The 15,610-nt window shown below is 41.5% G+C and overlaps 1 protein-coding gene across 5 annotated transcripts in view; it reads left to right on the top strand.

Moving 5' to 3' along the window:
- The window catches only part of dscama (Down syndrome cell adhesion molecule a), a 91,251-nt gene that overhangs the window by 64,743 nt on the left and 10,898 nt on the right, over positions 1-15,610 (top strand). For all 5 annotated transcript variants that reach the window (XM_030438480.1, XM_030438483.1, XM_030438479.1 and 2 more), the window contains exons 10-18: positions 270-389; positions 1,438-1,617; positions 9,669-9,865; positions 10,208-10,304; positions 10,452-10,580; positions 10,827-10,994; positions 11,636-11,706; positions 12,582-12,825; positions 13,213-13,359. In XM_030438480.1, coding sequence (XP_030294340.1) covers positions 270-389; positions 1,438-1,617; positions 9,669-9,865; positions 10,208-10,304; positions 10,452-10,580; positions 10,827-10,994; positions 11,636-11,706; positions 12,582-12,825; positions 13,213-13,359 — 1,353 coding nt within the window. The remainder of the gene's footprint in view (positions 1-269; positions 390-1,437; positions 1,618-9,668; positions 9,866-10,207; positions 10,305-10,451; positions 10,581-10,826; positions 10,995-11,635; positions 11,707-12,581; positions 12,826-13,212; positions 13,360-15,610) is intronic.

Below are 15,610 nucleotides of genomic sequence, written 5' to 3'. Positions count from 1 at the left end.
GTGCTGATAACAGTATGAGTCTCAGATGTTTAAATTACTAGAAGTTGTTCACCCAGCTGTTATTTTTTTGTTAACTAATATTGATCTTTGATTTTGACTTGATCTCTCTTCCCGCTTACAAAGTAAAAAAACTCAAAACAAAATGTACACTTCTCACTGACTGAGGAGTGATAGATGAGAGATTTCTGGCGAGAAGTCTTTCACAGTGAGTTGTTTGGTGTCATATATTGGTTTTGAGAAATGTAATCTAATGGCTGCTTGACTTGCAGTTCCTCCCAAATTTGTGGTGCAACCTAAGGACCAGGATGGCATCTATGGAAAGGCAGTAATACTGAACTGCTCAGCTGAAGGCTATCCTGTTCCTACCATCCAGTGGGAGTACTCTAAAGGTAAACACACATGTTAATAAACATGTACACAGACATGTATTAGATGCTGTATTATAAACAACTGTTCCTTCCAGGTTTGGCTCCACAAGTTTGCAAAGACCTTTAACTGGATAACTTGCCTGTCTGTACTTTTGACCAACATGCTGAGTTGTATGTTAAGATTTTCTGTCCTCCGGCAACTTTATTCTCTGCGGTAGCTGATCTTTTTACAAATGCCAACAAAGCAAACAAAATGTCCACAGCCTTGAGGTTGTATGCATAATACCACCCACCTCAAGTCCAAAGCACTGTGAGATAAGAAACAGCAGAAGCTCAAGGAAGAGCTTCATATTTCTCTGGAAGTAGGAAATAGGTTGACGATTATGTAACCACTAAACTTACATTATCCCATCGCGGCTGGACACAATAACAGTGTCTTTTTAAATCAGACGTCTTACATCGGTAGTGACATGAATATCCATTACTTCATGATATTATTATTATTCATGGTACCAAGAAGATGAATCATATTGATGTTTCCTCTTGCTACACCAGCAGGTCAAAATGTTCACGTCTGCTATGAAATATGTCAACATCTTCACTGCAGATTGGCAGAAGATTTGATTCAGACTTTCGTGGTTCCCAGATGATGATTTGTGATCCTCTTACTTTTGCTTTAAATAATTAAAAAATCTTGGTATCTCATACAGTAAGTTTAACCATAAAAACTAAGAATTCACATACAGACAGGTACAGTGAGCACACAGTTACTTCAAATGATAAAGGTGTAAGTTATTTCCTTTTTCTCACAATGCCATAATGCATTTTGCCTGATATGATCACATTCCAATGTTGTTCTTTAATGACCCCTCAATGTCTCAAAGACCATCTGTTTTAGCTGTTAGCATATCCAATAAAGTCACAGACAGTGTTGTGCCACCCCTTTATATAGCATATTTTAGCAGGGTTTCAGTGATTGGCTAAGGCTAGTTCCAAAATTTCAGACATTTCTGTGATAATGGAGTAAAAGATGGTCCTGATTAACATCTCACTCTGTGCTCTCTGACAGGCGCCGGGGTCCCTCAGTTCAAACCCATTGCCCTCAACTCAGGCTTTCGGATTGAGGTGCTGGTCAATGGTTCTCTGTTCATCAAGCACGTGCTGGAAGAAGACAGTGGCTTCTACCTGTGTAGAGTCAGCAACGACGTAGGAGCTGATGTCAGCAAGTCAATGTATCTCAACGTCAAAAGTAAGTCACATGGGAAAACATCATCTTAAACCTAAGACTGTATATGTATAATTTGCAATTCTGCAGACAGTAGTGTCAGCTTTTGATTATCACTGTTTAGGGTTATGTATGTAGTGAAATATTCATTTACAGTCACAATTATTACAAACAATTATTAGTCACACTTGATTTTATTGAGTCAAATCTCCTTATTATTATCTGACTGTTCATGCTCGGTGTGGCTGGTAACATTCAAGTGAAAAGTTCAACATATAGTGCAAAGGTTAAGTGAGTTAAACTGGAGTCAGCTTTGTCTGTGACAGTCAGGCCACCAGCAACATATCACCATGGTATTTGCTCCGTGCTTTGTGCCTGAATGAATCCCACGAAAGCAACGCACACAGCCACTGTGACTGCATCTCTTGGAAAAAGTACAGCATTTATCTGCTGTGTGGCCAAGGACTTAACTCCCCTCCATTAAGCCCTGAATTCTGCATGCAGGCAGGAGCTTCCATGTGGAAAAGAGGGCTGAGTGACAGAGGGAAAGGGGGCTTGGAGTTGCAATAGGTTATCCATGCCTGTTTCCCTGCCTGTCTTATTATTTCCTTTATCAAGTTCGTTTCTGTGTTTCTCTCCTGCAGCCCAAATAGATGATCCTACCTTTATGTTTGCAAGAGATACAGACACTTTTTGTGCTTGCTTGTGAAACCCTTCCCTTTATGCCTGACCAATATTTTATTTGTTGAGCCACCATGTTCTGATTATCATAATGTTATCAAAGGCGTGGAGCTAATACCCATCATGCTCACACATACATGGAACACAGCTATGGATTTATTTTTGACAGGTTTGAACCAATCAGAGATCCTGATCAGGACAACCAAATGACTTTAAAGGTTGTAATGTTTAAGTGTGTCCTGTACATCAATTATTACATACATGATACAGAAATCAAGCATTATCTGTTGCTGTTTCAATTCATGCAATTCTGACACATTTCAGTGTTTACTTCCCGCTAAGTGTTTTTGTTGTAATAGTTTTTTTTAACAGGAATACTGCCCTCTTCAGGTTGAATGAACAGTAAATAAATCAGAAAAAGACCAAAACATGATTTAATTCACAGCAGCTTTCCTGAGATGGTGTTGGTAAACGCCTAGACAGTCTACAGACAGCACCGTGTCACAAATAATGTATATCTGAATTCCACAAAAGTAACACAGTCGTGTGAGTTTTAGCCTGTGCTCGTGGTTGTGGGTTTTTGCGTGTGTGTGATCTCCAGCCAGTCCTCTGTGGCTGGGTGCTCATTTTGATCAGTCACCGCTAGATGAGGCTTATGCCCCCGTGGCTCTTATCAAACCAGAGCAGAGTACTCCCTGCTGAGTGTCTCACTGTCTGCCAGCCACAGCCAAATAGGCTACCGCTCCTTCGTGACCCCTCCTGCCTGACTCCAGCCTATCATGCTCTCTCACAGACAAACATACTTGCACAAAGACACAGAGGCACCAACTCTCAGTGCAGTCCCTTATGTCATTCAGGTGTGATCTACAATCAATTAATACAGTGCAAGATGCTACAGTATAAATGAAATGTTCTTCATGTTGTAGAATTGTTCAAATCCTTCCCCTGAACTAGATAAAGAGCTTTGCACTCTTCAAGTTCTTCATTAGAAAGCTGCAGAGAAAGCTTCTTAATGCATTTCTTTAATGTATTTTGTAAAACAGTAGTGTGTGGATCGTTAATATGATCTTAAACACAATTTTCTTTTTTTTATTATTTAACCTTTAACCTATTGATACATAGTACTTCATCAGGATATTTTACAAGACAAGAAAAAGATCATCCTAAATAATTTGGTCGGGCTACTCTGAACAATCATGTAACACTACAACATGACATCACTCATAAAATGCCATCACCAACACCTGGAAAAATAAAATCACAACAACTGATTATTGATCTTTGTCTTTTATGTCTTACGTGTGTGTGTGTGTGTGTGTGTGTGTGTGTGTGTGTGTGTGTGTGTGTCAGCGTGTCAGCAGTCCCTTAGGTGCACACTCTGCTCCTGTAGTGACAGGCTGTTGTTGTGATAGTTGTTCTGTCCTGATTTGTGTCTCCTTGCTCTCTGTAGTAACCTGAATCTCCCTGGGCGCCAGGGGAGCCACACCTCATCCTATTCCCCATGTGTGTGTGTGAGTGCAGACAACCAGCTCATTAACCCTTAAAGCCTCTCCATGTGCTTAGTAGGCAGAGCAGAGTTGAGCCTGCGCGGTCCACTCCTAACGTCTGAGGCTGTAATGCTCAGTACTGTTGGACTCTGTGATGTTCTGTACACTCTGTGCCGCTTTTATGTTGTTTATCCAGGCAGGCCTACACCACTTGAGCAGCGGCAGCTACTTAAGAGGCTTAGGAGCCAATTAGGGAGGCACACAAGCTGACACATGCTGAAGTCCTCACGTGATGGATAGTATGATCTTCGCTGTGTATTATTGGCTGTCCTAGTGTGGCTTGATGTATCAGTAAACAAACTGTGGAAAATCAATAGATTCAATCAGATCTCTGAGATGTATAGTATAGACGCATGCATTGTCGGTATGCAATCAGGTCATACGTGTGACACAGGTGAGCAAACAGGCTCAAAAGCACACACAAAGACATTTGCACGCAAACCCCAGCACACGTTAATGCAAAGGCAGAGATACAGTGCAGCACAGTGCAGCCATTACGAAAGAATAATGGGCCGGGCAGCTAATGCAGTGCTTTGGATAGATCCCATTCTGCCAGGCTATTGTGGTGGACTCCCCGGGAAATGAATTGCAGCTATCGTGATGTCCTAGCTTGGCACTTTCATTGTTATGAGTGTCTGTGCATAGGCTAATGTCTTGTCATAATACACCATGCATCATCCTGTATGAACACCGCCACTGCACTAACAGCCAGCAGAAATTGCTTGCACTCACTGCACCAAGATTAAGTTGTGTACGTCTGCGTGTGTGAGCGTGCATAGATGCACTTGTGTTTATGTTTGTTTTTCTTTCAAGAGCTTCTTTGTAGGAGTAGTAATCACTGACACGGCACTGGTTGCAGGTGGAGGCTTAAACAAATGATTTTTATGCAATTTCCAGTCAAGCATCCCTACCTCCAAAACAGATGCAATTCAGTCAATTCATTACCAATCCACAGCGGATGCTATCACAGTCAGTCAACAGCCACTCAATGTTTATCAGGGCCAATTAAGACCAATCAAGCCTATTAGACATCATAATGTCGGCAGACACAGTGATGAGGGCAGAGCACTTAATGAGGCTTCACTGAACAGAAGTGGTAAATGGTCTTGTGGTCACTGAGCAGTCTCCCAAGCACAGCGTCCCTCAGACAACCATAAGGAAGTCCCCTCTTCCTCTGATCTCTATTTCTTTCATCTTATTTACTCATCTGCATCCAGGCCCCTTCCCTCCCTCCCTTCCTCCCTCCCTCCCTCCTCTGCACAGAAGCCCGCCCAGTCTGCAGGCATACATTTGGTATCATGCTCCATGTCCAAGCCAATTGTGCAGCTAAGGGAATTATTTCAGTACATTGCAGGCGGCCAGTGAACCAGTCATCTTTGTGCTTTCGCCACAGAGCTCTCCCCTCCCCCCCACATCCACGTTGTCTCTTCCCCAGCGCCCACTTACAGTGTGCCTCCAGGGCAGGGAGCTATACGCATCCCAGCTAGCCCTCTCTTGTCTGGCCCTCATGGCCCCATTGAGCTGGGGGCGCCCTGTGGCTGCAGCAGTAGCAGTGACACAGTGTGGGGTGAAATGTAGACTAGCATCCCAGTGTGCTCAACATGGGTGATACTGTGATGAGGCCAGCTCATCTGCAAACAAGATAACACAACAGAAGGTTTTTTATTTTTTTTTATTACATTTTCTAGGAAATATACAACTATGTTAAGCCCAGAAATCCGCTGTTGTACTGGTAGGTAACATTGCGAGCAGCAGCAATGGTTTTATTTCTGACAAATAGATGAAAATCTGTGAAGTTAGACAGCTGACTTAACAATGACTGATTGAAGTACGAAGGAAAGAGAGAAAAGAGAAATTCATACTTCATTAACATAAAAACCCAAGAAAAAGGACACCATTTTAAAAGAGCCCTGTGGAACTTCGATATTAACGATAACTACTGTTGCTCTCTGTTGATGGAGCGGGGAGAGGCACTGAGACGAAGAAGTCGAGAATGTGCATCAAGTCACATCCTTGGAGCTATGTTTCAGTCCTTTTGTTAATGAAAATGTACCTGCCTCAAATAAAACAAAAACTTAATCCCTTTTCATCACCTCTCACTTCTTGTTGAAATTTGCACTGCTTTCTTTCTTTGATCATAGATGAATAGCCTCGCACTGAAGTCGTATTCTGAATCTTATGCTATAATAAATCTCCTGACTCTTTCATTTGGATACTTCTCTTCTCCACATCAATAACAACACCAGTTAGAAGCGCTGAAAACATTTTCTGTTTGTATCTCTTTTTTGGCCCTGCATTGCGACATTCAGGGCGTGATTGTGTAATCACCATCATACTCCTGTGAAAATCAATGGCAGGTCCATGTTCTATTCCTGGATACTAGAAATGGCCCTTTTTCTAAGAGTAGAGACTGGAGAGAGAGAGAGGAGGGAGGAGAGGGAGGAGGGAGGCGAGGTGGGGAGAGGAGAGGAGAGGAGAGGAGAGACTGTCCGATGCTGGTTGGCATGGTAACCTGGCCAGGTGAAAGGGAGCCTGGGAGAAGGGAGGGAGAGGGGGCTTTTGTCTCACGGGAGTAGCCTATCAGCAGCCAGCCTATCCCCCACAATCCCCTGCAGGCTTAAGCGTATCATCACTGCCCTCTGGGTTGCTGTGGTGGAACAGGGCTCTCCTCACCTTCACATAAAAGACACATTGTACTGTGCAGTAAATATACACTACACACTGCCTGGTTTTCTTTCCATAAACTGTAATGCTGATGTTTTTCTGTTATTTATCTGTGTAGTATTAATATTACCTATCCAGACACAGCACCATATTTCTAGGAATGATCTTAGATTGAGAAATAGTTTGGAATTGCGACACACTGGCACACACACACTTCCTACACATCACATCCATTTGGTTTCTAAGGAATAGTGTTGTTCCTGTTTCTGTGTGTAAAGGACAGTTAGCACTACTTAGCCATTTTTAATGCTTCATTTGAACATGTCCTATAAACCTAGATTTAGTCTTTTTAGGACGTGTGCACACATCAAGATATTAGTAAAACTGTGGAATCCAGCAAGGCACATTAACAAAGATTTCCACGATCAGATGAACTAGAGATGAGTGACGGTGATTGAGCTAATGCAAGATGAGATTTAAGATTAAATCACCTTTTTCTGTCCAACAGCTGAACCCTGTTTGCTGTGTGTTGTGTTCAAAGGTTAAATTAGATATCAGGGGAGTTGAGGTCTAATGAGACGGGGGACTCCCTTTTCCTCCGTCACCTCCTCTCTTTCTCTTTTCTTTGTATTTCTCTCCTCACTTCTCCCTGCAGTCCTGTTCCCATAGTTCCACTGGATATTAAAGAAATACATCAACACAACAATTACAGGGCCACAAAGTGCGCCTCAGGGCTGGCTCAGCTGGGTTGCCTGCACGCACAAAACACACAGACGTGCATATACATAGACACAAGCTGATGCAGGTACAAACACACTTACACAAACACACCCTGTCTCTGAGCCCCCTTTATGTGGTAAAGACACTACTATCGCTGAGTATTTGTTTGCTGTTGAGTGCGACGACAGCGTGCAGCTTGTTGTTGTTGTTCTTCTTCTTCTCTGTATTTTTTGAGAGGTTGCAAACCAACTTTAAAGGTGCAGTCTTTAAAGTCAGTCCATTAAAGGATGGAGAGCTCTTTGGAACTTTGTAACACTTTGTCGGTACAACAGTTTCATACTCTTTCTGGAAATACTGGTTCCTGGACTCCAATTTATCTGAATGGACCTGCATGTCTATAGCGTTTTTCCAGTCTACTGACTGCTTCAAGCACTTCACAATAATTGTCAGATCTGTATATTATGTATGAATTAGTTCGTCCCATATAATGAAAATAACCCTGAAATCCAGCTTTCTATTCATCTATTGCCATCACACCTGTCCCGAGCCATAGGATGAATTTAAAAGTACATATATATACTTTTTATGTCCTTCAGTGTACTGTATCAGCACTCTCACTCTCTTTTCACTTTTTCAACAATTTAATAGCTACCTTGAATCCAAAAACACCACATGTCAGCGTTGCATTGGAATCAATAAATGTATATAATTGATTTTTCTATTGTCTCCCAACTGAAGAGCTGCATTCATGCATGTACTTTGATCAGCTGACAGATCAAAAGCAACCCCTTCGGATGTTGTATTAACAAAAAATCAATAAATACATGTTTAAAAAAAAAAAAAAAAAAGCAACCCCTTCAATACCCCCATACCAAACCTGTGACGGTGACTGGTGAACTCCAAGTCGTATTTCTACGTCAGTAGCTAAACATACTGAAATCTGGCCCTTTCTAGGGTTTTTTTTAAAAAAAATGATCACTTAAAGTAAACAGAACGTGAACATTGAATACCACCCTGTCTGTTTCAAATATTCAAATGATTTCCATTTAAAAACTTCAATACACATTCAACGTACTATATTTCTGTGATATGAAAAAGTAGTTTTATGATTAGTGCAGTATTATTCAAATGTTTACTTTGCATCCAAGCCACATCAGTCAAGCATATCTATGATATCTGTTGCCTGTGATATCAAAAACTGTAAGAGAACTTGTAAACTTGTAAAAGAACTATAAAAATGTGCTTTTAAACACAGATATACTGTAATATACTGGACCTCCCCTCGAGATCCAGGATGCTGACATGTCTTTATTGTTTTACGCTTCAGACTCTACACACCTAATGGGCAGAGCTGTCTTGATCTTTTCACCGCCCCTTGCTTTGTCACCTAGCACAGTATCTCCCTCTACATGGAGTGTCAACAACATAGCCCCGCGCCACCTCTGAGCCTCTTACATGACAAAATGAAAGTGGCTGTGCACTGAAACGTTAACGTTTAAATAAAGACTGAGCAGTTATGTTTTTTCCCCCCTCAATTTTCCAAGTGTGTCTCACAAAAAATTCATACTTGTCATGCAAAATAAATCAGCGTTCTTTTCTGCAGCCGAGCCCCAAATGGCTGCAGAGTGAATAAGAGATGAGGCTTAAATGTTTGCAACCTCTTGCCTGACACTTCCCATCACATCACTGAGGTCACGCTTAGCGTGTTTGTGTGTGGGTGTGTGAGTGCGAGAGCGAGCACACACATTTGTCTGCATGCACGAGCCTGTGTGTGTACATGGGTGTGAGTGTGTGTGAGCATCAGGGAGCATAGGGTTGTTATACACTCCGCTGTGTGTGTAATGAGGCATGTATGTCGTTAGTGTGCGTTTAGTGTTGTGTCTTCAGAGTGTTGTTAGAGCATCGCCGTATCATTTAGGAGCCTCAGATACAAGATACATGCCAAGGCTGCTTGTTGCCCTCAGCACAACATCAGAGGGAAACTGTATGTTTTGTGGATAAAAAGGGTTATTTTCAAATTAGCTGAGATACAACATGTTCAAATTTGTTTGTTTGTTTTTATTTCACAAATGGCAGATATTATTTTTTGTATTTTTGTATCACAGCTAAATCAGTTACTGTGTTTAACCTATGTCTAGTTGCAGCAGCAGCCTGTAGTGTACTGATTCAGAACTCTGACATTGTTATTACTCTCGCTAACAGGGGCTAGCTGGCTACATTTGGCAGCAGCTGTTGAGCTGTCTAAAGGGCATGATTGCCTGAGATTTGAGCTGGTGGCAAACCAACTGTCATGAAACGTAACATTATGAAAAAGGAGTGACACTGGGAATAAAACTTGGAAATAAAAACACTGGCGTGTGATTTGTAACTCAAATCAAACAACAATGTGTATAACATTGTACATCGACAATAAATATAACAAGATATATTGTTCTCTTTCTCCCCATCTTATTTCCACACAAGTTCCTGCCATGATCACGTCCTACCCCAACACCACGCTGGCCACGCAGGGCGAAGAGAAGAAGATGAGCTGCACAGCCCATGGTGAGAAACCCATCATGGTGCGCTGGGAGAAGGAGGAACGCATCATCAACCCTGAGACCAGCCGCTACGTGGTTTCTGTCAAGGAGGTGGGCGATGAAGTCATCTCCACCCTGCAGGTAGGAAGCTGTGCTACTTGGAAGTGGAACATTCAAGTTGGTTTTATATGTGAGGCGGTGTCATGCTTAAAGGTTTTGTCTTGTATTCTGATGTTTTCCTACTTTTTGCTCTTTTCATTGAAAATTCTCTGGACTGTAAGAAGAAAAATTACTTTCTTGTAAAACTGTTCACCACTCACGTCTACACTAAGACCATGACCTTTGAGGATGCGTTACTAAATGGGTCACAAGGAAAAAAGTTTGGGAACTGTAACTAGAGGGAAAGCTTCTAAAAATCCACATGCATATAATATTTAGCATTAGTTCATTTCTAAACTTATCTCATTCTTGTGCATCCATCAGATCATGCCCACAGTGAGGGAGGACTCCGGCTTCTTCTCCTGTCATGCCATCAACTCCTTCGGTGAAGACAGAGGAATCATACAGCTCACCGTGCAAGGTAAAACTGCAGCCACTTCAACTACTCAAAGAATAAATAATGTACATTTTCCACCTTCATACCAATTACAGATAATAGAAAACTGCTATTTAACCTTCTATTCAGTTACACCAAAATAAATGAGTTTGTCTTCTTTGTGAATTGTAGAGCCCCCAGACCCCCCAGAGGTGGAGATCAGAGAAGTGAAGGACAGGACCATTGCACTGCGTTGGACTATGGGTTTTGATGGCAACAGCCCAATAACTGGCTTCGATATTGAGAGCAAGAACAAGTCAGGTACAAGAGACACATTTATATCTAAAATGAGATGGTATGATCATATTCTGAGCAAAACAACTACTTCACATCTAGCTTTGGATAAAAATGTATGGAGAATGATGCGTTTTGGTTGATGAATTATTGCTGCAGTCACTTTGCTTCAGAGCTTTAATGTAATATAGCCTCTTCTAATGCACTTAGCTAGATTTGACCTCTCCCCTGACTTCTGTAACCCCAATAAACCTCGGCCTCTCCCCTCTACAGCCTCCTGGGATACTGCTCAGAAGACCAAAGATGTCTCACCTCAGCTCAACCAGGCCACTATCATCGACCTGCACCCCTCCTCCACCTACAACATCCGCATGTTTGCTAAGAACCTGATCGGCAAAAGCGAGGCCAGCAATGAGCTCACCATCACCACTGATGAAGCAGGTGAGAACACACTTTTCTTTTTCCACCCACCCAAGAATGTGAATACAGTCTGCTGTGCGTTCTGTAAAGAACTAAATCAGGAGCAAACGGTACAGACACTCTCTTTTCACCCTTTATTTTGATGCAACAAATAATATACAGTAATGGTATCAAGAATAAATCAGTTTGTTACTGTGACCCAACGAAACAGTGAGAAAGACAATAGTCTGACGTGAGTGAAAGACAAGAGGCATAAGGAAGTAAAAGGCCGACTGAGTCAATTCATTAACAGCCTGGTGACATCAGCACCATTGAATCTGTTGCATTATTGAACACACGCTGACCCGGCACTAAAAGCAGAACTTTTCAATTAGCGGCCTCAGTGGTAAATGTCACACTACAATCAATAGACTGAGGCTGGACCCCCTCTGCAAATTAGCCCCCCGTCCCTTCATCTCCCATCCCTGCCACCCCCCACAGAGCACTTCTCCTCACCCTCAGCGGCCACCTATAAAAACAACCACCACATCCAGACTCAGATTCACTTGACATGTGTTGAGTAGAGTTTTGTACAGCAGCGAATGTATGTTTTAAATATGTTTGAGACAGTTGTCGGGTGTGTACAGTCTTATGATGCTGACATGTTGGTGATGTGATCTCAGCTCCTGACGGACCACCTCAGGAGGTGCAGCTGGAAGCCCTCTCCTCTCAGAGCATTCGAGTCACATGGCGGGTAAGTTACTCCGACTTTGTGTTTTCCATTAAGGGACTGTGTAGTTTTGTTCGGATAGGCGCAATCCTGGATGACAGAGCTGAGCGATGAGCTGTGGCTGAAAGATTTATGTTTCAAATGCTTTCTTAAATTCAGTTCAAGTTAGTTAACCGAGTCAATGAGTCTTTGAACTAAACATTTAACCTGGCTCTGCTCAGTTGTACTGGTCAGCTCCCAGGTGTGACTGTTTTACTTTATGAATGTAAAACAGGATATTACAGGAAAACAGCATGTGTGCTCAGTTGGCTGTTCCTAGTAAAGGTGCTCAAGAAGTATGCGTGTGACTGTGTGTGTGTGTGTGTGTGTGTGTGTGTGTGTGTGTGTGTGCACCAGAATGCATCTAAATAGACACCTTTATGACTTGTTATGTAAATGTACTTCCTCTCTACTTGTGTTTTCACAAGTAGAGAAACCATGCAGCTAAAGGAGAGGATTGTATTGGCTGCTATATGAGTGCCTCAGCTTGGATGCCAGCTGTGTTACTTTTGATTGATTATTATATGAGGATTGTAATGCTATTCATATATTGTCCAACTGTTCTAAGTGTTGACAAGGTCCTCATTCAGCACAATCAGGAATACATTTGCTTATGTGGCTCCATGATGTCATGGGCATGGGTGAAAAACTAAAGATACCTAATGTGGACCTTGAAGGGCACTCAGGGGAAGAGGACAACATAACTGTGTGAAAAGTTTGCAAATGGGTGTCTTTTACCACATTTCCTCTTCCACTCAGATGATTTAATAGACACAAGCAGTGAATGAAAACAAGCTGAGCGTGTGCTGCTTTGCACGCAAGTACAAAAACACACATAACCCCTGTCTTTCCTTTGCCAGGCGCCCAAAAAGCACCTGCAGAATGGAGCCATCAGGGGCTACCAGGTGGGCTACAGGGAGTACAGCTCTGGTGGAAACTACCAGTTCAGTGTGATCAGCGTGGAGACCACAGGAGATAATGCAGAGAGCCTTGTTCTGGACAACCTAAAAAAGTTCACCCAGTATGGCGTCGTAGTACAAGCCAGCAACAGCGCTGGGACAGGTCCCTCCTCCACAGAGGTGGCTGCTACCACACTGGAGGATGGTAAGACATGAGGGACAAGAAGCTCAAATATGATACCTAACTCAGTGGAGTCTTGATAATGGGCAGAATATTATGAATAAAACTAGAAAAAGGAGACATGAGTGAAGAACAGTGGGGGATTCTGGAAAAACCGATACAGGATTCTACAATTATGATAGATGTGATATGTTTCATATATTTGGATTTATGTTACACCTGTGTCCTTACAGAAGTATTGCTTACCCCAGCTGTAAAAGTGCTGTTCTCAAAGAGGCACTCAGCTCAGTGTGTGAGATTTGTGAGCTTATATCACAACCTAGTGGAGATCAGAGGGTGCTGCTACTGTACATGGTGTCAGTCTGATTGTTTCTACTGAGGGTTCACTCTTTTTATTCTCTTCCCTTTCAGTGCCCAGTCGTCCCCCAGAGAACGTCCAGGCCACTGCTACGTCTCCAGAGGTCATCTCTCTGTCCTGGCTGACTCCTCCTAAAGACGCTCTGAATGGCAACCTGCTGGGTTTTAGGGTCATCTACTGGGCCAACCTGCCTGATGGAGGTACACTTTTTTACCTGTACAAGACTTAAAGACATTAACTCTATACGTACATATGAAACTAAATATGTACATAGTATTTATGACGTAGAAAAATATAGCATTTATAATATCAACACCAACATTTACATACATGGATATAAATGACACAGTCCCCGGGAATCTTCACTTTACAACAAAGCATTTAGGAAAGCTGCTTGTTTCTTAACATTTTTAGGAGAATTGAAGTGTTCTTAAGGTTCATTGCAGGTTTTGTGTCCTCTTATTCAGACAAAGGATCCTCACACTGATAGCTTCCAGTAAATTGAATTTAACATCGCAATGTTTCGATCCAACAGAGATGTTCATCAGACTTTGTCAAATAAAATTACAAAACTAGCAAAAACCATCTGGATTTAGATCGGCTTTGCAAATGATTTCTGAGGAATAAATGCATTCTACATGTGTGTTAGATGTAAAGGTGAGTCACTCTGAATGTAAACATTACTGTTGTATGTTTTTAAGAATACTCCATGGGCCCCATTAACCCTGGACCAATTCATATTATATAACAACAAATGAATATATGATGTAGGATGCATAATAACAAATCAAAATGAATTTACAGAGATTCTGTAAAATAGGATACATTAGTTATATAAAAAATAGTATCTTTTAATTTACGGGCTGAAGTTCAGTGAGCCGGTATTTATTTATCCAGTAATCTGTGCTGAATTTAAAGGACTGTGAGTTAAATACCGCGAAAATGCTGTTTGCGGTATATAATGAATCAAGTAATGAGGATTGTTATTGATGCTAAAGAGTAGGATATAGCTTATAGTTACTCTGGTGCGTCGTGGGTATTTGAGTAACTTCCACTACTGGCCAAAAGTCTGATTAGTCCTGTGGAAGTCAGACAGCATGCCAGGCCACTGTCACATGCTGGGTTTGTGTCAGAGGGATGGGTTGTGACAGCACGATTACCTTTGACCCCTGCACTGTCACATCATGTTGGCCTGCCTATAGAACACGAACGCTCAGAACCTGACAGCCAGGATTAGTTTGCATGGTAACAGTCTGTGGCTCCATGGGCCAATGCTCATTCAATTTAAATGCCATGATTTGTAAAGGATTTGATGCATGTTGCTGCAAATAAATATAGTGGTTCACATTACACACTGTATCATTTACAATTAAGCTGTTCATTTGAAATGATGTTCAGTATGAGAGAATGTATTGTCATTGACCAGCAGAGGGAGACACAGACCAGTCATTTTATCCAGTAACAACAAAAAATATCCCCAGTGCTTTTAAGGATTTTTCTTGTGGAAGTTCGGGCACACATGTAAAGGAAACAGAACAATCTGCCAGTCATAAACCGTGTTATGACTGGGATGAGCCAACAAACCAACCAAAAAAAAGGACAAAATAGATGCTGCATTGTATTCTGTGTGTATCGGTTCAAAGAGAGAGGAGTTACCAATACAACAGGCTGGTTAACATTACTAAGCGCTCCAACAGCTGGGGCAGTAACTTGTGTATGTAACATGTTAATTTCATTGTTAGAACCTTGATTCCAAAATAGTTTAGATGCTGTGTAATATATAAAAATCACCAGAATGCAGTCATTTGCAAATAAGCTTTGTTTACAGACAGCATTTTACAAAATGTTTCTTAGCCCATATAGTAATATACTCTGTTTTAATAATAAAATAATATTATTCTAAATAAATAAATAAATAAATATATATATATATATATACTACTACACATATGTGTGTATATATAGTAATAATAATAAAATATAATAAAAATGTAAGTTAAGTTAACAACATTGAAGCCATTTAAAGCAATCGGTGACATTTCTAGGGGTTGGTGTCAGTGAAACATACCAGAAAACCTCAAATTCAGTAGATTTTCTCGTACCTTTAATCAACTAATGGGTTCAGATTTTAAAAGGTTGTTTTATTTTTGTGTCTGTGCTGTATAACTAGATATCATGACGCATGACACATGACACATTCATGCATGAAATACATTTACTGTACAGTAAATGTCTGCAAGTGCGATGGGCATTCCAGTCGTTTTAATTGCTCATTAAAAGCAAGAGAAGAGGAGATACAGCTGGTCTCGTAGATCTCCAGAGAGAGGTGAAAGTAGAGAAAGGAGGGAGAGGAACACATTGTTAAAAAAGGAATATAATATAAGACATCAATAATTCAAACTCTAACAGCTGAGGACAGCAGGGCGCCAGTCAGGACCTGCCACCCCAGCA

The sequence above is a fragment of the Sparus aurata genome, chromosome 13 (assembly GCF_900880675.1).
Source record: "Sparus aurata chromosome 13, fSpaAur1.1, whole genome shotgun sequence".
Taxonomy (NCBI): domain Eukaryota; kingdom Metazoa; phylum Chordata; class Actinopteri; order Spariformes; family Sparidae; genus Sparus; species Sparus aurata.
Note: the sequence above shows the minus strand (reverse complement) of the source record. Positions and strands in the feature narration are given on the sequence as shown.